Source organism: Carassius auratus, chromosome 34 (assembly GCF_003368295.1).
Source record: "Carassius auratus strain Wakin chromosome 34, ASM336829v1, whole genome shotgun sequence".
NCBI classification, from domain to species: Eukaryota; Metazoa; Chordata; class Actinopteri; order Cypriniformes; family Cyprinidae; genus Carassius; species Carassius auratus.
The window spans coordinates 19793592-19818552 of NC_039276.1; the positions used below are offsets into that span (position 1 = coordinate 19793592).

General features: G+C 37.8%; 2 protein-coding genes across 8 annotated transcripts in view; one reads left to right on the forward strand and one right to left on the reverse strand.

Annotated features, from left to right (window-relative positions):
• Positions 1–5518: 5518 nt before the first annotated feature.
• The window catches only part of LOC113053472 (TSC22 domain family protein 1-like), a 54171-nt gene continuing 34728 nt past the window's right edge, over positions 5519–24961 (reverse strand). For 3 of the 7 annotated variants that reach the window (XM_026218537.1, XM_026218541.1, XM_026218539.1), the window contains 2 exons: positions 23188–23239; positions 21409–22711 (listed from right to left, as the gene is read on the reverse strand). In XM_026218537.1, coding sequence (XP_026074322.1) covers positions 22457–22711; positions 23188–23239 — 307 coding nt within the window. In that variant the 3' untranslated portion in view covers positions 21409–22456. Of the gene's footprint in view, positions 5607–21408; positions 22712–23186; positions 23240–23659; positions 24288–24961 lie in introns of those variants that run through there. The other 4 variants (XR_003277227.1, XR_003277228.1, XM_026218540.1 and 1 more) reach the window with 3 other exon arrangements.
• Positions 18455–20273, forward strand: LOC113053473 (stress-associated endoplasmic reticulum protein family member 2). Its single transcript, XM_026218542.1, has 3 exons — positions 18455–18743; positions 19415–19487; positions 19907–20273. Exons 1-3 carry the CDS (start codon positions 18660–18662, stop codon positions 19945–19947), a joined length of 198 nt encoding a protein of 65 aa, XP_026074327.1. The 5' UTR covers positions 18455–18659; the 3' UTR covers positions 19948–20273.

The window sequence follows — 24961 nt, forward strand, 5'->3', positions numbered from 1 at the left end:
ACATCTCCAATAAGGAAACACATCTTACTGGAAATCACATGATCTGACCATAAAATCCATCAACCTGCATGTCAACTTCATAATATAGTCTGAATACAGAATATAGCCCATATATATGTGTGTGTGTGTGTGTGTGTGTGTTTATCGGTCATTAGTGTTAATGATAATATAGCTAGCATTATAGTTACCCGTTTTGGTGTGAACTGGCCTTTAGTCACTATTTTACATCACCAGTTAAATTAAGCAGAGATATAATGGGTAAGCCATTAATTGCAGTGGAATTATTCAAAACCATTAAATATGATGATTTCTTGGGATTCAGCAGAGGCAGACAGCAGCATCTTGAGCTAATCCAAAGCTTTAAATGCAGAAGGAGGTGAACACAGTGTGTACGTGGCCCGTTTGATTTGCCTCGATGAGGGAACATGGCTTAAAGAGCTTCCAAAATATAGACATCGTAACCTTTTGTTATGGAAAAAATAGCAAGTCCTCACAAACCAGCATCTGTGTCTGCACAGATTTTACAACAGTGATTTACTGGAAACAAGCTTCCTTCTTTCCTAGAAGACATCAGACATTCACTGCTAATATCTATATCATTCATGTATTAAATATATAAAAGACATTATTTGTCTTCTTTAAATTAATAGATATATAAAGTAAACTTAGAAATACAGAGGAGTTCAAAATATCTGAGACCACCAGTGAAAATGCTATTTTGCATTATTTTTCATATCACACAAACTAAAAAAAAAAAAAAAAAATGTATTACGATGACAACATTTAAAAACAAAATAAAATCCAGAAACGTATAAAATAGAAAAAGTAAAATCAGATTTTGATGTGGTTGCACCCCACAGTACTGTATATTGGATCAATGCTGCGATGAAATCTTAGTTTTGGAGACGTGTCTGCTTATGTAACTGTGCCGATGACACTTTCCACCCCCATCATCCACTTCTTTACATCAGTGTTTATATCAGCTCTCCGCTGAAGCAGGAACCACTACATGAGCACATATCCTGTCTGTGTACACAGATGAGAAAAGGAACATGTTTAGCTTTAAAAGCACCATAAACATCACAAGTGCCAACAATGTCCCTGAATCCACAAAGATTCTGAAATATTGTCTTATTAAAGAAGTGCTAATATCTTAATATTATCTGGCGCTTGAGGCCCAAGTTCTTTAATGGTTCATGAGCCATGCGCCCCCACCCTCTCCACCCACCCCCTTCCCATCTTTGATGGTTTGCTTTGTCATGATTACTCTGTGGATATGAAAACAGGGGCCTAGTTGAAATACATGTAGTTTGGGGCGTGGACGGTCTGTGACTCTCCTTTTCTGATTGTTTTACTGAATCATGTCTGCAAACATTACCTTGAGTAATGTCCTAAGGATAACTAGCCAAAAATAAATAAATAAATCAAAATCTGTCAGAGGACAAAATCCGGTTTCATCCAGATTTTTATCCATTTATGTGGTTTGGTGTCTCCCTCCTACATCTTAGGGCATGATAATGCGGTTTACTGGTGCAATACGTTCTGACTCAGACATAAGTCATCTAAAAGGAGAACTGCCTTCATATTGTCACCAAAATCTGAAGAAAACTTGTTTTTTCCCATGCAAAACTTTTCTTTTGAGCGGTTATGTGGGTGTCACTATTCAGTTTTTTATAGCGTTCTGAGTGGTCGTAAGCACATTAATATGCACTTATTCAAGTCTTCTGGGTGCATGTCTTAAAAATGCAGCACGCATGTGGTAGACTCTGCAAAAGACAATGGAAAAGTACCGCACTGGAATGAATGGAAAAATGTGTTTTGCGTGAACGGCCACTTAACAGTTTTACAAGCATACATGATTACCTTTTTAGCACCGTAATGTTGGCTAAATATTATTAGCTAAATATTAGCAAATGCCCCTTAGTGGACACTGTGGCATTATTCCTATTCCTCTTCGTCTGTCTGCCATAGCTGAGTCAGACTAGGATCCGAGCCCACGGGTGATCGTGGAGCAGAGGTTCAGAGCCAGTGCAGGGCTGCAGTGCAGAACAGTGTTGGCTGACGGTGACACCGCTGATGCTGCAGCTTTCTCTCACCTGCAGACGCAGACCTGCTGATGAAGAGTTTACAGAGACACAGACACATTCCTGGAGCATCCCCCCACCGCTGTCAGCACAGAGCATCACAGTCGACTTCAGTGCCACCGCCTCGATCGCCCAGAAATATACTACCAACATACTGTTCAAACGGTTGGGGTCTGAAAGAAAAAAAAAAAAACTTTCAATGATGCATTAAACTGATCAGAAGTGACAGTACAGACATAGATAATGTTACAAAAATATATTTATATGTATCAAATAAATGCTGTTCTTTTGTCTAAGTTAATTCACTTTAAAATATGTTCAAACAGAAAACAGTTAGCCTATTTTAAGTTTTGTAATAATATTTCACCAAATTACAGATTTTTTACTGTATTCAGAATACATAAATTATAATTTAATTTTTCATAAAGAACGTTGTCACATCCTGGTTTTTGTACTTACTGCAAAATAATTTGAATTCACGATTTTTGTATTATTTTCCAGTAATATAAACAAGGTGCATTTACTTTCGAAAAATTGCATGAGATACTGCATGGGCCTTATTTATTTTTCTTACTCCACTGGCAAATATTTACAGAAAAATCTAAAATAATCAAAAATTATTTACTGAGATTTATGTTTAAATCAGAAAAAGAAATCTATTTAGGGGTTAAAATATCAAAATCAGAATCATGGATTTGGCTCACATGTTTTTGGCATTATTGCATGAAGTATGTTTTTGGCCTAAAGCAGCTCACTCTACTGAGAAGCACGATTGCTTTCATCATGTTAAGTGGGATTATAGACCCTGCATTGACCTTCACCCTCTCTCTGTTTTTGAAACATGATCGCCTCTCGTCTCTAATCTCTCCGTTCGGTCGGAGGCTCTGCCCCAAGTACCAAGAGCTCTGGACAGTTTAAAGCATCTCGTCACTTGTTATCATGCTACGATTTACCCTAGCACAACCTTTTGATCTTTTGATTTAAGCAGCCTGTGTATTCTTGTTACAGTTCCCTTCGGTGGCTGCTAAACTTCATCTTGCGGTGAATAAAAGCTTCCTTCAGCTCCTTTCTCCTTCTGGCTGTGATCCCGGAGTAATGCTGAGTGTCCCCTTTGTCTTGGGCGGCAGAGACAGCTCAGCGAGTTTCATCTGGCCACCCTCAAACACATGGGAGCTAGAGACAATTAATAAGAGCTGCACATTTCTGTTTCTCAGCCGCAGTGCCCTGCTGCCAGCCGACCCACTGTCCCACATCCTTCACTTTTTTGAGCGATAAACACATCCTAAAGCCTTAATGTGATTGAGTTCCCTTCCAGAGGGGAAAGAGTCCTTCAATGACTATGAAACACCTTTAATGAGCCCCAATCATTTTAATGGCATTGCTAATAGACTGCAGGCTTCGTTAAATTCAAGCAGTGCCATAATGCGAAATGAAATCCAGTGTAACATGAGTTAATAAGAGCACATTTCTGATGTCTATCCAGATATTAGGTGAAAAGCGTGAGAAACACTGCTGTAAGATTTGTTATATTGAATAGCATTAGCATAAAATAACCCTGTGATTTTTGTGTGTTCAGATGTATCCTGATTGATTCAGTCATACTATACTATTGTGATTGGTTAAAATATGTTAGATGTTCCCACATGAAGTACATTTGAGGTTATTTACAGTATACCACTGATACTCCATGTGTAAAGCAGCTCTATTTAAATCTGTGGTGTAACAAACCTCTTCTGTTCAGTGATTTCAATTCTTCATTCCAAAAATACAACTCTGGGAGATCATTTGTAAATGTATTGTTAGTGTACATTTGAGAAGTGGGTGCACAATTAAGGAAGTATCGGCGCTGATAGTGATGCTGTGTCGGGTTGGGGGCAGCTTGCACAGTGTCCTGAGCTTTTTGGAGATGCTTAAATTGTTGTTTTTGAGCAATATAAGGTGGGAGAGAGAAAAAGTATTTCAACAATTTCAAGAACAACAACAATAAAAAACACTCACAGTGCCTACAGTACAAAAATATATCTACAACAATAACAGTGTACAAATACAAGCGATTCCATACAATCAGTAAATATTAAAGGTTGTTATTTGTAATAAGTATTTTATATAATGTATTATTATTTTTATTATATGTATTTATATATTTATAATAATAATTGCACAATAAAAACAATTATTGCATAATAATATCAATAATAATTATTATTATTAGTAGTAGTAGTATTAGTAGTCTTGCGTGTTTCTGCATCACATGACTTTGTATTTGAATTTCAAATGTTTTAAATATTTTATAAAAATACCTACATTGCTTTTTTTTCTAAAAAACAATCATTTAAAAATGGACAAACACTAAAAGAAGAATATTTTCAAGAATTTAAACCCCTATTAATATATTAAACAATAATTGTTTTTCAAAAAGAGCTGTATTCAAGTATATATATTTTTCTCAATAAATTAACAGGTTAAGAAAAAAAAACATAATATCTAAAAAACTATATACCACCTGAAGTGAAGAGAAAACTCCCATCAAGGTAAATAAATCAGACACTGTTGGTGTGTAGCCTTTATAATCTCTAATGAAAACATCTTTGGAAGACTTCTCTGGAATCTGTCAGAGAAACCGGTCTGATCCAGTTCGCCGCGTCCTGACAGGAAGTGAGCAGGGCCGTGTGTTTTTGTTTTTTTTTCCTGGCGAGGTTGAAGGAAGTGTCAGTTGTACTCAGGTGATCTCAGTAGCTGTGCTGAATAGGCTGTCTGTTATTCATGTGCGCTGGCTCAGTCCTGCCTCTGAATCTATGATGAGTGCAAACAAGCCAGGGGATGTTTTTATTCCCTCGCATTCAGCAGATTTGCTCGCCCTGCTGGGGAAGACTAGGGAGGATCTCTAAACGGGGCACAGCTGACCCATATACCTGCAGCGTCTCCCTCGAGACCGTCTGTGTTCCTCAACACACCCTCCTCACAGACCTCACTTCACAGCTGCCAAACATTCAGACAAATATTCTCCTCACATGTGGAGTGTATGCATGTGTACATGTGGACTGTGGGAAAAAGTGTAGCCCGCAGAGGGACAGAGAGAGGTGTGTTTGAGAGACAGACACGGTGTGTTGTCTGCTGTTTGGTTTGGCTGCGCTGGAATCTGTTTGATTGATTCCCTTCAGATCTGCTGAGGATAAACTGTGCAATGCCTGAGCTTCTTCATTTCAATTCCTATTAGCTTAGACAGCTGATTCTTTTCAAGAAATATTTGTTGCTTAGATCTTTAATAGTCTCTGCACTGGAGGGTCTGAGACAGCAGGCTCAGGTGTTTTACATTTGAAATATGCTTGGTTTTTGAGATCAACAAGGCCCCAAATCATCAGAATCAGAACCAGAAGGAGCTTTATTACCAAGTATGTTTACACACACATCACAGCGAGGGAGTGTATATATGCTCAGTCTGGAGAGCAGCACAGCTTCACAAGTGTGCACCAGTGTCACCTCACAGGGAGTTTTATTTACCCATCAGTCGTTGTGCCACATCTGAAGACATGAAAAGAGAAAAAGAGAAAATTATGCACATCGCAAAATAATAGTAAAAAAATAATAATAATTCAATTTAATTCAATTTGTTTAAATAAAATAAAGTTGAATTCAACTCAGAAATAGATTCTAGACAGTTCAAAGTGCACCAAATGTGTCACTGTTACAACAGGAAGACAAATACATGTTGTAAATTAACCACATCACATTTATTTTCATATTAAACAGTCATTTATCAACATAATTTAGGGCATATGATGCCATTTATATTCATTTTAAATACATAACATGCATGCACACAACCATGAATGACTTGACAAAATTTGATCTAAAGTTTTGTTTAAAAGTTTGAAATAAATTTTTGGGAAATAATAATGTACTTATAAATACATTTCATTACAAACTAAAATACTTTTTATTTTATTAGAATAATAATTATTGTTATTTAAGTATTAACAATGATCCTCAATTTGTTTTACATTTATTTTAGAGAAATAAAAATATACTTATGTATAATATCTTTACAAAAATGAAAGTTTGTTATTGACTTTATGTTATGATTATGATTATTAATAACAATAAATAATAACATTATTATGATTGTTATAAATTATTTTTCAACAATATTTTATTAATAATTATTTACATATTTTATCAACAAATCATTTTACTACATTTATTTATTAGATAGTAAAGTAAAAGGCCATTAAAAGTGTGCAGCATGCTTGCTAACATCTTCATTACTGCTTAACTCACATGATGCCCCTCATGCAACTGGAATCTAGACAAACACGTTCAAATATTAGAGATATTTTGATTTGTTATGATTCTAATACTTGAATCTGTGCAGTTTTACGGCTTGATGACTTTACTGTTCCACTGATGCATTCATTACCCAAAACGTTACTATTCCAAACTGTAAAAAATAGTACTGTTTTTTGTTTTGTTTTGGTATGTCCAAACTTGTTTACACACTAATATATGATGTTGTCATACTGGAAATCCACAATCGGTGACTCAAGTGTTATCTGTGGTGTCCCAAATGAAGAGAAATGCAAACGCAGCTTGTGTCGGTCCAGGCCAGGCTCAGTTAGTCCTGGACTTGTTATGTCTGGAAAGGTCACACAGATCTCAGAGTAATCCCTCCACTATTGTGAGTAATTACCAGGGACACCTTGAAACCTGTTGAGCGTGTAACCCGCAGTACCAGGAAGATTCACTCTATCCTCACTTCTAACCAACCAGCCGGTGATATAACCTTACGCTGACAGTCTCACCCTCTCAGAGTCAGCTCTCCCCGTCTCGTCTCTTGTCTTTACACTCCTGCATGTGGCATGCTTTGAGTCTCCAGTTGTGCTGCTTTTCAAAACAAGCGGATCATTGTCGACAAGAATGTGGCCTGGAAGATGAAATTGTGCGGATTTCGACTTCCCACGCAAGCCTCTCGTTGCTCTCTCAGATCGGTGACAGCATCAGATGACAGATCAGAGGCGGAGGCGCGGGGTTTACTGGAGGCAAAACAAACACAATCCCACGAAGACCTCAGCCTGTGTGTGTTTGCTCTGAGCTGTGGCCGTGTCACCTATACGACTGAATAACTCTGGCCTGACATAACACGGCTTCGTAAGCTCGCGTGACAAGGTGTCTATTGTGTGCAACACTGAAACTCTCAGGTTTAGCAGAGGAACTCGGGATGAGAACGTCTACTGTAAAAGCTTTCTTTTTGTAAACTGCTTTTAAAGAGAGGGACAAATGTTTTTTTTTCATGCACTGAGCCAGAAATCTCCAAATCAGTTGCATTTTACCAAACTTTACAGCTTCACGAGCGCTTCACTAGTCTCAAACATTACATCATTACTGACAGCCAGCGGCCCAGATAGGGATGGAGGAGGTTCGAGAAGCGCTCGGATCTGTGTGTTCGGGATTTGGCACAATGGGACGTAATGTTAAACTCCTCCACAGACACATAAACTAAAATCACTAAAATGCACGCAAACATTCCCAAAAAATTCCTGCTTCTCCACAGAAATAGAGTACACTTTGGTGTCATATTACTTTGCACTTTAAATTTTTTTTGTAGTTATATATTATACATTATCCTAGCATGAAAACTACTTTTGAATATATCAAATATCTGCTATTCAAAAAAGGTGGGACTTGCCCTGGCCCACCTCAGAGAATTAGATCTTAGCAACTCATTTAACAAATAAAATCAGTCAACAATACCACATGTTTGATAATGTATCCAGCCGATATTACAGGAATTATAGCAGAAATATTTGAAGAAGTTAAATTACACTTATTCATGTATTGATGGGCCTGTTATTAGACATAAAAAAAATGTTTGACACAATTCAATTTAATTTGTAACCATTTATAGCATGACATCTTCTATTATGAAACATAATTTGGGCCCTTCCTATGACACCCATAAAAATAAATGGTAGTAACAAATATAAATAATTTCTTACACAATGTTGCTAATCCATCAAGCTCATCCATTAGTAGCATGATCGTAATATTTTGGGGGAAATTAAAATGATCAGAAATATAATATGATCAATAACTATGCGGCAACATCCGGTCCAAACTGTTTACTGAGTAACAGATTAATTAGGATATTTTGCAGGCCTCTTATATGCAAACATTGACCATATATTTAGGTATTTTGTTATGTATTTTGTTCTTTTTTTTTCTTTTTTTTTTTACATTATTAATGTTTTCAGTCATTCATTTCAATCGTTCATCCAAATTTTGACACAAACAAAAACTTGTAAAATCAGGAAAAGAAAACTAAAACAATGGGGTTTATTGTAAAATTCTGAAGGTTAAGCACCATCCTTCCAGTTTGATAAATTGCTGAAAAAGAAAAACAAACTTTACTAGTCGTTTCAAACTCAAGCTGTTCGTATCGTATTGATGTGTATTGAAAGTGAAGGCAGATGGTGTTTTTGTCACTCCTCCTCTCTGTGTTTCAGAAGTGCACAATTATTCTCCAGACTGCAGTTTACTTTAGGTTCACTGTGCGATCAGGGAACTCCAGCACCACACCCACAAATCCCAATAAAGTCTGAGATTCACCTGGCCGTGCTGACACCATCGGTAGATAAGGTCACCATGGCACATGTTTTCAAAACACCACGGCTGGAGTTTCGGCTGAAACTGCGTCGCTGGGAGCAGCCAGGCATGGAAACCTGTAAACCCTGACTGTTTGCTTTCATGGGCATGACTGCAGAGAAGCTCAGAGTCACAGAAAGCATCACCGAGCCTCCTCAGCTCCCTCTCCTTCAGAAAGCTGTTTGGCTGTTCAGGTCACACTTCTGAACTTTAGCGTGGCTCCGTTTGGCTTTTAAAGAGCAGGAAGAGCGAGTGGAAGGAAACCTGACTTGCAGATTGTTGTTGACTTTGGCTAGTCGAGACTAGCTGGGCTACTTTGAAAATAATCTAATGGCTGTTGAGCAGCTGAAAGGCAGCGGTTTCACGTGTTTATCTAAATAAAACGTCCTTTGATTGTGGTAAGGGTGTGAGGGAAACCCAAATGAGTAAATATTGGTATTCACGATCTGGAATATGTCATCTGAGCTAGACAGGCTAAGCTGTGTGTGAGTGTGTGTGTGTGTTGTAGGCATGCGAGGCTCATTGAGCAGGACACACACATGCACACGGCTCTGATGTGAGACAGTGCTGCAGGGACGAGCTGAGAGAGGATGAACATGTGTGCCGTTTGATATCCAGGAGGACTGTAAATCAGCTGCTTTTCACAGGCATTAGACGAGCAGAACAGAGAGAAACAACACACTCATTCACTGCAGAACTGTATGACATCTGTTCAATTTATAACATGGTCTGAGTTGTGCCCTTTCTACAACACGCAGAAACGATAGATAGATAGATAGATAGATAGATAGATAGATAGATAGATAGATAGATAGATAGATAGATAGATAGATAGATAGATAGATAGATAGATAGATAGATAGATAGATAGATAGATAAAAAATTAGCAGCACAAACATTTTCAAAGTTGATCATAAGAATAAATATTGAAAACATTCAAATAGAAAAGTTTATTTATTGTAAAAAAGATTCACAATATTACAGTTTTTACTGTATTTTTTACTGTAGGTTTTTCAGAAACCTTTAAAAATCTTAGAGACCCCACATTTTTTTTACATTTTATAAAATATTGTTCACCCATTCAGAACATGTGGTTATATTTTACAGTGTTTTCAAGATATATGTGGCACTTCTGCTGATGCAAATAATTCTGCAGAAGCTTTGCATGCAAATAAACATAAGTTGTCCAGTTACATGTCATAACTTCCTCTCTCAAGGACTTTTTATTCTGTCTCGCATTAAATATCCTGCATGCAAAAAAATCAGTTTCAATCACTTTTTACAATAATGTGTTGCATTAGTGCAAATTTTCACCATATGTCAAATGTCATTATTAAACCTTGCACACATACACAACATGGGCCACATCCCCCTCGTATGACATGACTTTGTTTTTATTTCCATGTACCAGCAGAATCCATATATCCTCTATCTTTCTGAATTCATATCCCTCACGGACGACCTGTTGCCAGCCGCTGGGCCGCTCTCGGAGGCTTTCAGGGGTCAGGCTTTTGTGGTTGAGAGCTTTGTGTCTCTAAAGGGTTGATGGCTTAAACCGCGCGGGTGTGCTCAAATAGTTTTTGTGTGGGCAGCAGCATAAACAATACGGCCAGTGGCAAGCTTACAGAAGCACTAGAAGTGTTTGACAAAGAAGAAAATGGCAGCGCTAATCACACACAGTGCTGAAACAATACAAGCTGAGTAACACAGCTGAGCCCCCGCCAACATTACCCTGCTTCATATTCTCTCCACTTCATCTACTTCAGTGATGATGAGCCAAATACATCTCTCTCAAACACTGACCCTCCTCCTGCTCATCACACACACACACACACACACACACACACAAACACATACCTCCATCCAAAATAGCTGCACCCATTTGCTCAGCAGGCTTGTGTGTACAATAAAAACTCAGTAATCAGAAGATTTGTTCAATTCTTAAATCTACATGGCACTCCCTCAACTATATCCACTAAGAAACTCCCAAGTATGATGGTTGCTATGCTATAAAGTCCACTGCAAAAATATCTTTAAGTTTATTAAAAACATTTGGCTTGCTGTTAGTGTAAAACAAAATTTTATTTTTAAGAAATATTGACCTATGACATTTTATTGCACGCAATCATTTTTGATTTTTTTTTTAAAGATTATTTGACTTATGATCAACAGGTTTTTACTTTTGAATAAAATGTTATTTTGATATTTTGGGAGGGCATCATTTGGTTTTATCGTTCATTATTGTTTCTTGTTATTTATGATCATGTTATGCTAACAACTAACACACAGCAGGAAAAAAAGATAAAACAACAACAAAAAATGATGAAAGAATAATTATTTAAAATATTTAAATACAACAATAATATCATTATGTATGTATTTATATACAGTATAATACAAAATATGTTTTACCTTGAAACAAATATATAAAACATTATCTAAAAGGTTAATATTAATAATATCAAAATGAAAAAATCTGTTATTTAAATATAATAATACAAATATTTGTATGTAGTATTTATTTTATTAAGATTTATATATGATAGAATATTTATACCTTAAAATATATAACAAAATATTACAATTATAAAATATAATTGATACTATATCATATATTAATCATATATATATATATATATATATATATATATATATATATATATATATATATATATATATATATATATATATATATAAACAATTAAGATTAAGGTAAAAATAAAATCTTGATATCTTGTTACAATTTCCTTTTCATAACTGAAGATAATTTACCTCAAAACAAGATAAAAATACTCTTTAAGTGGTAATGATGTTGGCTCATACCTCACTACACTGTCAAATATAATCTGTTCCACATCTGCTCTGTATTTTCTTTTGTCCCAAAATATGGAAATTTGTATCTGACTGAAACACCTTCTGACTGGATCGGCTTTGTGCTGTCCCTTATATTACAGAACACATCCTTTCAGCAGATGCTATTGTGAAGGGCATTTTTAATGTTTTGGTCTGAGACGGGTCAGATTGTGTTTCAGGTTCCTGAAAGGGTGTGACTGTGAGTGTTAGCGTGAGAACTCAGCCGCATGCGTTTCTACAGATTCAATCAATTATGAATGACCTTTGAGCAGAGCGTGGTCCTGTTTTGCTCGCTCCGAGAACTGCCTGTCTGTGTGTGTGTGTGTGTGTGTGCAGATCAACAGAAATTAACAGAGAGATGTTAATAGTAATCAATCTCAACGAGACCAGAAATGAACTCTATGTGTTCTGCTGTATCTGACGCTGTTGATTCACTATGGCAGACAGTAAACAGTTTGAGTGCATTGCTTTAGCTCAGAAAATGCAGCCTGTTTCTTTCTTCAGATGCAGAGAAAACAAGTATACTAAAACCCTTCTTAATATATAAGTCTGTCATATCTATAGCATTCAGATGGTCACAGTAAAATAGTAGTCTCTTCTCTTTGAAGAGACAATATGCTAGCTGTAAGAATGGAAATTTGATGTTAAAATATACATAGCAAGAGCTGGACCAGCTTAAAAATACAGTTTTTGGCAAATAAGTTTCATTTATGATTGACATTTGTGGCGCATTTTTAAAATAATTTCAGTCTTTCCCCATTCAAGCAGACATGTTGTGCTTAAAAAACACCATGCATGAACTGACCTAGCAACATTGGTCATGTTCATATTAGCGTACTATTATATTTTATTTCTGCAGCATTGTATTGAATGTGCACTTATACTGTGTTTCAAATCTCAAAAGTACTTTTTTATTGTACTTGCAGATAATATAACATTACTCAAATAAAAAGGCCACTTAAGTGTACTAAAAGAAAGGAAACTTTCACGACAATGTTTCTTAAAGGGATAGTACACCCAGAAATTCTAATTCAGCATTTATTCTCCCCCAATTTGTTCAATTTGTTGAGTTTCGTTCTTCTTTCTCGCTCACAACAGAGCAAAAGCTAGAGATTACAGTTTATCATATCATAAATGTGGATATTTTCCTTACACAAATGCATCAATTCACTTCAGAAGGCCTTTATTAATCCCCTGGAGCCACGTGGAGCACTTTCTATGACGGAGGGATGCACTTTATTTTGCTTCAAAACCTCCATTCACTGCCATTGTAAAGTTTGGAAGAGCCAAGAAATATGTCTTTTTTTAATACATATATAACACTGATTGTATTTGTCCAAAAGAAGAAAGGCAAATACACCTTGACTCGAGGGTGAGTAAATCATGGGGAAATGTTCAAGAAATGTTAGAGTCGTAGAATGTAGAGTATTGTATCCTACAGTGATTATCTCTCTGTTTCACCTTCTATTTCCATTGTAATGAACTTTGATTCCATGTCAGTTATTTAATTTATACTTTATCATTTGATCTGACTGCAAAATGATACATCCGTTTTGCTGCTTCAAAAGGTCTGTCTGCTAGTAAACACAAACTCAAACCCAACTCTCATAACTGAAAGCACTTGGGTGAGATGCATGTCAGTCTTAACTAACTTCTCCAGCTTAATATCAGGTCAACGAAGCCTGCTTTATTTCTGAAGTTTGCTCAGTTCATCCCCTTCAGTCGTAGCACCTGAAATACCTGTAGGTTCACCTGGTCTACAAGTGGCCTCTGCTTCCCGTCTGAGTGGATATCAGCTCTCTCTCTCTCTCTGGCTTGTTTGTTTCCTGCAGCGGGACGCCCAGACTAAACATCTGGAGGCACCGAGGCATTTACTTGACAACCACAGATAAATTCCACTAGTTTGTGACAGCTGCAAAACAAATGCTTTAAGGACAAATAAAGGCAGGGCTTGGGGAAACTGGAACAAAGTGTAACACACACACACACACACACACACACATGTGCTTCTGTTTTTCTGGGGAAGATAAAATACAGACACAGAAAAACAACAAGTTTGACTCAAAATACATATAGTGCATTACTGTTCAAAAGTTGTATTTTTATATTTATTTTAAAATAAACTTTTCAAGGACACACTATAATAATGACATGTTAAATTGATCAAGACATTTGTAATTTTACAAAATATTTCTATTTTAAATAAATGCTGTGCATTTGAACTTTTTATTTAGCAAAGAATCCTGAAAAAAAAATATGTCACTGTTTCCGCAAAAAAAAAATAAAACATTAAGCAACACAACGGATTTGAATGTTGATAATAATCAGAAATGTTTCTTGAGCAGCAAATCAGTATATCAGAATGATTTCTGAAGGATCATGTGACACTGAAGACTGGAAGAATGATGCTGAAAATTCAGCTTTGCATCACATTTTTATGTAAGTAGTCTGCTTTACTGTTATAAAGATCTCACTGATTTACATTACAAGCTATCAGAATTTCAACTTATTTTCTGGCCATATAAATATCAGCAACTGCACCAAATTGCATGTTTTAGTTTGAGCTTCATATTCTCACTATATTACATGAGCCATAAATGCCTGATGTATCAAACATGATACTGAAGCTTTTTTTGTCTAAAGGTTCAATAAACCGTTCCATTAAAAAAAAAAAAAAAGAAACAAACAAAATAAATATGTCAGGCTTGGTGTTAAGGGAGCTGAAATGAGGACATTACTCTTGGTTCTTCAACAGGTCACCTGTAATTTGACTGTCCCAGAGAGGCGGTCATGGCTCCAAAAACCAGAGACAGCATAGCTTTCCACAAAAAGCCGTACAAAGTTGTAAAGGGTCTCTGATAGGCCCCTCTTGTTCAGTCTGCTCCTGAGGGACAGATATACAGTGTCACCTCCACAAAACACCGGCACAGAGCTGGCCAGACAAAAACCTGGGATGTGACTTTTGAGGAGGTGTGTCGGGGGTGAACGGAAGTACGTTTCATCATGACCTACATATCTAGGGCAGCCCCATCTGAGACAAGGGCTGCTGGAGGGGGAGGGTGCTTTTCAAATGCTTTTGCTCCGATAGACATGCTTTACAGACACATACTGAACCGAGATACTGACAGTTTTGTTTCTAAATGTCGCACTGATATTAAAACAGACCAGATCATTGCACGCAAACAGACTGCATCAAATATGGCGACCACATATACCTCATATGCCATGAGGTTTGGTGACATTCATGTATCAGTTAGGTTTGGCATTAGTTATTATTGGTATTTTGAGATGCCATGTTTGATGTTGTTTTTTTTCTTTAAGGTAAATAAATGCTACCCACAGTAGATGCCGCCCACATGTGAGCAGTGTTTAGATGAGTATTTCATTGGAAAAATGTGCCTGCAGCGTTGTTTCAGCAAAATTGGGAAATAGCCAATGATTCTGTTTTATCCAGGGGATGTGGCAAAATTTTGTAATGCTGGTTGTTATACATGATGTGGAAGTTAGGAAATGAAATGTCCAATGAGTGGCACTAAAAGGTTAATCATGCTTTAAAAAAAAGAAAGAAAACACCTACACTAAACAAAAGCAAATGTGACAAAAACACATTTGACGAAGCAAGCATGCCATTTTAGCGTCTATGAGTCTCTGAATGCTTTTATTGAGAGTCATGTTTCACAACATTCGTACCTGAGCGCTCCACGTTGCAAGTTTGTTGCTGTACCGGGTGAGCTACTGAGCAAGTTTACTGCTTCAGAAAAGACAAACATACAGAGCTGGTTATGTGACGCAAACTAACCGTTTCAAACCAAATTTAACTCCAAAACACCCTTGTTTCGACTATTTTGTTTGAAATGACCTCTCAGCCATTCATTCTTCAATTATGTGCCGTTAAGTGAAAAGTTTGCACTGTCGAACTGTTTCAAACCACTTAACTGAATTTCAAGCACCTTTGTTTTGGCTGTATTTTGTTACAAATGACATCACACCCAATCATTGTTTGTTTATCAGGGCCTTTCATTTTCATTCTGTTGACAATACAAAGTGATTGTGCATCTTTTGCTCCTCAGAAGTCTTTGAATATAATGGTTGAGTTATATGGATTCATTCCACACTACCTTTATGTCCTTTTTGTAGCTTAAAACTTTCAGACCAAATGACTTTCATAATATGGACCATAACAGGTGAAAACTGCAGAATAACTTATTTTACATTCCAAAGAAGAAAGTGTTGTTTGAATCCACCTGCAATTTTAATACCACATCTGTCTGATTAATATAAATGATGAGACGTATGTATGATTCAAGCAATTCAAGACAATTACACTGTCTCTCCTTCTGTAGTCCACACCTGAATATTATTTGGTGAAGACACTGTCTTTACCATGGAGATTTAGACCATAATTGGACAAGTAATTTAGGGGAAACCAGATCTAAATCTAGGTCAGACATTTCCTCTCGCTCTTCTGGCTCAGGGATTGAAAACATAGCTGCACTGGCACTGCGTCGCAGGACAATGGAGTGTGCTTAAAAATAAATAAATGGGGGCTTTTTGTTTCTCATGATGGTTAATATTTGAAAGCAAAAGCATACCTTTTTTTTCTTGCATGTGATAAAGAGAGACATTGTGCACGAAGAGGAGAAGGGAAAAGAGGGTGCCCAGTTCTGAATTAGGTGAATACACAGAGCGAATACTACAATTTGAATGTGTAAATGTGCGTGAGGGAAAGCTAAAGAGAGGGGGTGGGGAAAAAAACCCTTGTGGTAGACAGAAAGAAATAGGATTTGAAGCTCAAACTGAGGAAGTTAGAGCAGCTGTTGAGTTGAATCCTGGGTGAAGGGTTTTACTTCCTCGATATGCTCACCGCTATACAACCTCTTTGCTTAGCCATCACAAATCAGAATCCACAATGCATTTTCTGTCCTTAAAATGAAATGAAACGACTTCTTATAAATGCTGCCTGCACTCTATGATCAAATGTCTGGTGTTTTGGTGTGCTTTAAAAGCAGGATTTATGTTTTATGGATCAGTTTGGCTATTAGTATGCATCTCAGTTCTCCTGTGTTGTAGTATTTGTTGTGGTCATATTAAAAGGTAAAGCCTGGCTGGAGAGCAATGCAGAGCTGCTGTGAGACATGAAAGTACACATGATCATTTGTGATATTACGAGCTTCATCCTCTAAAAAAAATAATCATCCCGGAGGATGGAAAAATTTACAGATAATGGAGAGGAATATTGCTTGTATTAAAATGATGTTGTGTTGATGCTCGGAGGGTCTTTATTTAGCATATTAACAATAAAACAAATGTATGTCTGTCAGAAGATCTCAAAAGAACGTCAGCCATAATATAGCATAGCTAAACGCACAGTGTGGCATTTTTCATGGCCAGATGAGTCTTGAATACAGCAGAAATGGAAAAGTATGTGTACCGTGGACCTGCATAACAACATGCGTTGTAATGTGAAATGTGATCCAGAGCGCCGGAGCTATCTGCTGAGGCACTGAAGGTGTGCGCTGCTGTGCACAAACCCACTAGATGCAGTTGCTAAGCAACCCCTTTATCGTCTTGTAGGACCTGTGCCGAATGCAGAAACAACCTTGTATCTGATTTACTGGCACCAACACAAAAATACAGCAAAAATAGGGCATTATTTATCTTGACAGTTGGTGGAAACTCAGTGGGAAATTACTGCACTCCATAAAGAATAAAAAATAAATGGGAAGTCCCTTGAAACTTAAAGTTACATGGGAATAATAGATCTAGCTGAAATATATCATGATAGTAGAAAATTGTTAGCCTGAATGCAATGTAAGTCGCTTTGGATAAAAGTGTCTGCTAAATGCATTAATTTAATTTAATTTTTATTTCAATATATAACATTGCATACTAGACAAAGCATCAGACTGGAAGCATTGGAGGAATTCCCTTGGTCAATCTAGTAACTGTTTGGACAAACTTGGTCCAGCTAGTGACCATCTTGCATTACTGCACCAGTTTATGACCATTTTAGACTAGTTAATGACTAGTTAATGGTTTGGATCAGCTAATAAACAGCTAGATGGAACATCCATGCTCCAAAACAATTCCAGATACAGCCGGATTTCCCAACAGGGAATAACATGTTTATTTAGTTTCATATTATGTTTTATATTATACAATTATTATAATTTTTTTTTTATGCCATATTAACCTTGGGCCTGATAATAACCAGTTTGGACCAGCTAATGACCATTCTGGAAAAGTCATGGTAAGCTTGGTCCAGCTAGTGACCATCTAGGGCAAGCTAGTGACCGCCCTGGAACAGCTTGGTCAATCTAATAACTGTTTGGACTAGCTTGGTCCACCTAGTGACCATCTCCAGCCAATTAGTGACCAACTTAGACCAGCTAGTGAAAATCTTGGACCAGCTAACAACCAGTTTAGACTAACTAATAACCATTCTGGAAAAGCCATTGTCAGCTTGGTCTAGCTAGTGACCATTTAGGGCAAGCTAATGACCACCATCGAACAGCTATGACCAGCTTGTTCAATCTAGTAACTGTTTGGACAAACTTGGTCCAGCTAGTGACCATCTTGGACCAGCTAATGACCATCTTGCATTACTGCACCAGTTTATGAGCATTTTAGACTATGACTAGTTAATGGTTTGGATCAGCTTATAAACAGCTAGATGGAACATCCATGCTCCAAAACAATTCCAGATACAGCCGGATTTCCCATAAGTGAATAACATGTTTATGTAGTTTCATATTTTAATTATATTAGATTTTTTTTTCATGTCTTATTAACCTTGGGGTTTAAAAAAAAATCAAGATTTTAATTCATTTGTTAAAACAAAACTATGATCCAAATATAAAATAACAGAAGATGGGTAGTTTAATGGAGCTGGGAGACGGAGCTGAGCTAAATAGGGAGCGCGTCCCACTAGACGTTATCAGGCTGCATGGAGGCGCACTTCCGTCCCGCATAATTCGGTTTAGGGGAGCAGGTGCAGGGAAGGGGACTGAAGCGTCACCTCAGAGAACGCAATATATTTGATTTACCGAGCGTTTAATTGATACCTGGACGCTGGCTCGGAAGATGGTAGCAAAACAGAGAATCCGCATGGCAAACGAGAAGCACAGCAAAAACATCACTCAGAGGGGGAACGTGGCGAAGACCCTGGTAAGACTGGCATGTGTCGTCTCTGTGCGTGGAAATGAACGACGAGCTTGGCTTCTCTGGCAGGATTTCGTGCGTGATTTGGGGTTATCCCGGCTCATTTCGAGGCCATCGTCCGATTTTAGCGATGCTGTTTCATTTAAACCTCAAACGAGGCGATTATACAAGTCTAATTCTTTTCGGCATCGGGGATCGTCTTAAATTAGGCTTAAATGAAGTTAAACGCGCTAGCTATTGTTTTACATAATTACGATCTGCTCAGTAAGCTTTATGAGCATGATGTAAACCAGATTTAGTTAAGGTTGACGCCTATGTTGTTGCCATGGCGACAGTCACGAGCTGATGACAGATGCACTTAACTAATCTGACCATTGCTGACCCTCCTCCATAAAGCTGCAGTGTAACCGGGTCACAACATCTGCCACAGATGTTCAAGCTGCTCAATAATATATATATATATATTTTTTTTGCATCAAGTTATAGCAAATGGCTCCATATATATACATATATATGGAGCCATTTGCTATAACTTGATGCAAAAAAAATTGTGCATAGATAACAGAAAATAGTCTTTTTTTATTAATTATTTTTTTAATACTATTTAGACATTTGTCATGGGTAAATAAATGTATCTGCAGAAATGGTTTATGAAATATATTTTGTTTATGATCCAGCGACCGCAGGAGGAGAAATACCCGGTGGGGCCATGGCTTTTGGCACTCTTTGTATTTGTTGTTTGTGGATCAGGTAAAATTTAATTTTTATATTTTTTGTGCTTATTGCTATTAAAGGGTTACTCCACCCCAAAATGAAAAATTTGTCATTAATCACTTACCCCCATCTCGTTCCAAACCCGTAAAAGCTTTGTTCGTATTCAGAACTGTCCCACAAGTGAATAACAGTGTCAAGGTCCAGAAAAGTAATGAAAAGTCGTTGTCAGAATACTCCATCAGCCATCAGACGTGCAATCTGGGTTATATTGAGCGAAGGGAACACTTTTTGTATGCAAAGAAAAAAAAAGTGTATTTAATAATTCCTTTGTCAACGGTCTCCTCTGTGTCACTCAATATCATCCTTGTGTCAGTGATTAATGACGTTTTCATTTTAGGGTGCTATATCCCTTTAAGCTTCCCATGTGTTTGTAATATTTCTTTTTTTCTTTTCAGCCATCTTTCAGATAATTCAAAGTATCCGAATGGGGATGTGAGTCCCAGCGTTCCTCACATGCTCTGCTCTACACCTGAATGAGATTTTTGTGTGACTGGATACAATCTGAAGGAAGAGTGATCGGTGAAATCCTGATTGTATGCTCAGCTGGATCTAGTGTACAATTCTACATGACATTGTCACATGTTTACAGTGTCCCTGGACGAAGGGAGCACATGCTTTTCTACAAAACCACTGTTGCTGTTGACACACATCTTTTCATTTTTGTCATATTTATTTGTGATTGATGATTGCCATGATCTTTTTCTCCATTTAACCGTTTGCGTGAGCCTTTTTCAAATAAACGTCAAACACGTTTGGATAATGCCTCATGTCAGTTTTGCTCTTTCAAAATCATTATCAGATTTGTGAACCATCATGGATGTTTCAGTAAATTACCAAAAACATCACATTCCTCGTGTAAAATTAACAGACTGTACACTAACTGTACAGACAATCCCACTGGATCAGATAATAATCAGAGATCTTTCTGAAATGTTTGGATGTTAAACTGCAGCCTTTATCCTTGTTCATTGAACAGAAGCGTGTTCTAGCTTTGCAGTCCATTAGAAAACATGGATTGAGTGAAAAAAAAAAAGCAATTCAATCAATGTTTAGATTTTTCAAGAATCATAAAGAGACTGGTTTAGATTACTTTCAACATATAGCCATTATGCATTATAGACTTTGAGATTAAATAATGAATAGTACAATCCTAGAGGGATATTGATGTTGAAAAGACGGGTCGAATATAAAAATCCATCTGACATCAAAAACATGACATGATGTTGATTTGTTGTAAATTGAACGTCAAACATATTGGTCTACATATACATTAAACCAATTTGTGTGGGAATAACTTCTTTCTTTCACCACTGGAAGAAACTGCCATCCAAACTGATCTTAAAATGGGTCGTTCAAGTCTTGACTAATATTTGACATCAAATTGATACCAAGGTGCCAACAAAACAATCCAATTTGATATAATGCCCTGCCAAAACTGGCAATTTATTATCTTATTGTGATCGATTCATATATACAATAGATGCATTTATATATATATATATATATATATATATATATATATATATATATATATAGCCATCCATGCATCGCTTTAATTCATATACAGTATACTTATATTGACCTTTTAATTTTAAATCAGAATATAACTTGATCTTTCAGTGAAAAAAAAAGAAGAGAAATGGCTTTGTGATAATCCTTTAAACTTGGATATATGCCACAATATGAAAGATCTGTCACTCCGTCTGTTTTAATCATGTCTTTAAGTGAAAAGATTTTTCAGGCTGCTACAGAAACATCTCAACTAGAAAAGCACAGCCATCACAGCATGAGAATATGATATAAATACTCACCACCAGTCTGTAGCATCGTACGATGAACCTTACGCAGACTATCATTTCTACAGTTCTTCCATTGAAACACAAGCGAAAGCATCAAGGGTTTTTCCCAACGGTGTTCACAAACATGACTTTATTGAGGGTTGTGAAGTGCAACTGGCAAGTGCAATTACAGCGTTTTTACAACTTATCTCCTGGTTTTGAGAACATGCACAGAACATAAGCAATACAAGTTGTACACAATGCAATGTCAGCTATATGATAGTCGAGAGTAACTTTAAATTCAAAGATTGAGCCAGAATACTTCACTGTCCAAACTGGAAACAGAAATCACATGGGTGTAATACTTCAAAATCATCTCAAGGGAACAAAGTAGTGTACAGTAGGCATTAGATGAGTAGTTTCCATCTGTCAGATAAATATTGAAAGAACAATCCTGCTTAACAGCATTAAAAAAACAACAAAAAGAGGAGGAGGATGTCTCCTGGGTAAGTCAACTATCTTAAATCTGTACAACCTATATAGTGTCTCTTTAACCGCTTCGCATTATATTGCAATTTTACAAAATACTTACACTAATCGTACAATAATATACAGCCGGTCCGCCTCACAATTCAACTCATCCGCCATTCCCACCGCACGGAGAACGAGTGAGGATCTGAAGCATCAACCCTCCTCGTTTACTTGCTTCCAAAAAACTAAAAGTATCATGATTACACCAACGCAGCTGTGGAAGTCAATGCGTCTGCCGTCCCCATGCCAGCTGGGGCACAGATCGGCAGCTCTTCAAAGTCCCATCACATTCGTCACCGTAAAAGTGCTTGCTTTATTAGAAGCTCGCGATCTTAAAAGACCGCCGTCAGCATGTACACTACAAAGGGAAGGGAGACACTAGGCCGAAAACCAGCGGGAGTTTAGACACAGGCACATTGATTCTTTATATGGCGTCCTCCAGGATCGTTTTCCTGACCATCACATTCGGTGGATTTTGGCAACGTCCCGCCTCAGCCAACTGGATTGTCACTGGCGTGTAAAATCACCTCGACATTGTCAAGTTTTGAAAGGTGTGCACATTTCGTCAGTCTAGCATGTGAGGGAGGCATGTTTGTTCAGAAGCTTTCGGCCCGTAGGAGGACCTGTCACCGGGTGCTATGCGGACGGGCCGGAGGTCTGTGCTGTGAGTTGGGCCGGCGGGGCAGGAGTCTGCGTGGAGGACGGCGGCGGAGGAGAGCCGTTCTGGACCTGCGCCTGGAACTGTGCGAGCTGCTCCGGACTGGCCAGGTTCTTCAGCAGGTTGTTCTCCTGCTCCAGCTGAGAGTTCCTCTCAATCAGCTCCTTAATCTGTTCCTTCAACACCTCCACCTCTTCACGGACCGCGTACATCAGGTGACTCTTCACCAGATCCTGAAAGCAGACAACAGAGTGTTATTTTCAAACCTTTCTCCCGCTTATTCAAACCGTTAGATTCATTTTATTACGTGAAAACGCAAATCTACTGCGAGATGCTGCCCAGCGTCACCAAACCAACAAAATGTCGTCCCTCAGCCACTCGGGCCAATCAGAAGCCGAGATTATTTATAACTAGGTGTAAAATCTTTGGGGTTTGCCTAGCAACAGTAACAAGGATCGCGTGAGCACGCAAACAAACACCTCGCTCGGTTTATAATCAGTTTGTTTTATTTTATTTCAATTAAACCGAATGAGCTTGGACGATGAAGCGATTTACAAAGCCGCAAAATATTGACGTTGTGGCTAAAATCATTTGCTAACGATTACATAAGTGCTGACACTGACGCAACTCGACAGTCTGCTTGCGGCATGTAAACAAAACATCTGTTCGGATCTCTCAGGTTTGTGATGAGAAAAGCGGGATGACTTACCATCGCTTGTTCGATTTTGTTGTCTATGGCCACAACACTGGCACCCGACGAGCTGTGGAGGAAAAAAGAGAGAGAGAGAAACGTTAAACGGTACGTTACACCAATGCTTTAACACACCGACAATACACAAGAAACCATGCAGACGCCAAAAAAAATCGTTGTTTTAAGACAAAGTGCATAGTATCATGCTTTCTATGGAAATCTCTAGAAGTCGTCAACCGCTGCTGTATTCTCTCAGAGAGACACATCTGATTTATTCATCTTTCAGAGCCTGTGAGTGAACCGAGAGAGCAGGCGAGCTGCTTACAGTTTAGGGTTATTACCCGACCGACCCAAGCAAAAACCAGCATTAACCGGATCCTCCAACAACAGCACCGCGTCTTATACTTTAATGTGTTACTTGTGTTCAGCACTGAACACTGGCTCGTGCACGAGCTTTATTCCCAACACAACTGTGACACATTAACGTTACCTATTGTCAAGCTTGACAGACGAAGTATCGGTCCCCAACAACGACGAGAGGAAAGATATTGAGAAGTTTCTAAGCTGACAAACACCGAGATCCATCGCCACGGAATAGCATGGAGAATTCATGCTATAGCGTCCATCAGAGATCGCGCAGGGAGCGAACGCGTGTCCTTCCTACAGCCTCTGGAGCATTACATCCTTTGTGTGCGTTTGCGGGAATATTATGCCGTGACTCCCGCAGAAAAGCTCGCTTTATCAGGAGACTGTACATCCAGTGCCGCAGCACAAAGAAACTCCAAGGTCAGCTCATCTCTGCGCTGGGGAATATCTCTGCAGCCCGGGCTATTTGCATAATCTTTCACGCCAGCGCTGTTCGGTGCGCTATTGGCGGAGAGCGAGCGCTATTTGACTAAACTATGCAGCCACGCCCCCATTTGACGCTCTTCTGACTCGCTCTGGATAATTTATTCAAACTCCACTTGCCTTATAAGAGCATCCGGTTGGAGCGAGTCGATGTTGTTTCCATCAAAAGTCTCGAGGCAAAAGCTCTCAACAGCCCATTTCTATTACTCAGCATCTACATTTGACCACAGAATCCAGGCTGAAATAATCACCTACATAATGTTGTTAATGCATCACCTTTTTTTATAGTAATTTCCCCCAAAATGTTTTCCAGTCTGTTTTGTTTTTATTATAAACAGTCAAAACATCATCTTGCGGGGAATGCCTTTGAGCACAGTGTTTATATGTCGCCACTTATCGGTAAACAGCGGAAGTGCAGCGGAGTGAATCCCAAAAAACAGGAGGTTCAACCAAGATGCAAGGAGTCCCAACTGTACCATCAAAATAATTCAGTATAATCCAGATGAAATAATTATCTTTAAATCCTAACTATTTTTAATTACCAATTTAGCAAAATTAATGCACCATATTTATCAATACTATTATAAATATACAAATTATTTGTACACTTGTTTCATGTTTTTTTTTCAGGGTTACGTGGGACCAGTCGCTCAAAGCTCCGATCCTAAAGCAGAAAGCATCTCCAGCATGTTTAGATGACACTCAGTTCCCTATTATTTAGGTACAGCTAACTAATCTCATGTGAGCTTTAATTAACAGGTTTAACTACACATCAGCGTGCTTCTTATTATTTGAGCATGCATGTGCTTGGTTTGCAAGGCACAGAGAAATGATCAAGCTAAACCCAAGCACACTTGTTCAACAGCACAGTTTTATATCTTAATCGATGAAGATGAAACTATAGTATATATCAAAATAACATCTTTATCTTTTTAAATTCGGA

Excerpts from the sequence above, each read along its gene's own strand:
- LOC113053473 (XM_026218542.1), top strand. The coding sequence starts at position 18,660 with ATGGTAGCAAAACAGAGAATCCGCATGGCAAACGAGAAGCACAGCAAA. Across the intron at positions 18,744-19,414 it reads GGAACGTGGCGAAGACCCTG|CGACCGCAGGAGGAGAAATA; the intron begins GTAAGACTGGCA and ends TTTATGATCCAG. Across the intron at positions 19,488-19,906 it reads ATTTGTTGTTTGTGGATCAG|CCATCTTTCAGATAATTCAA; the intron begins GTAAAATTTAAT and ends TTTTCTTTTCAG.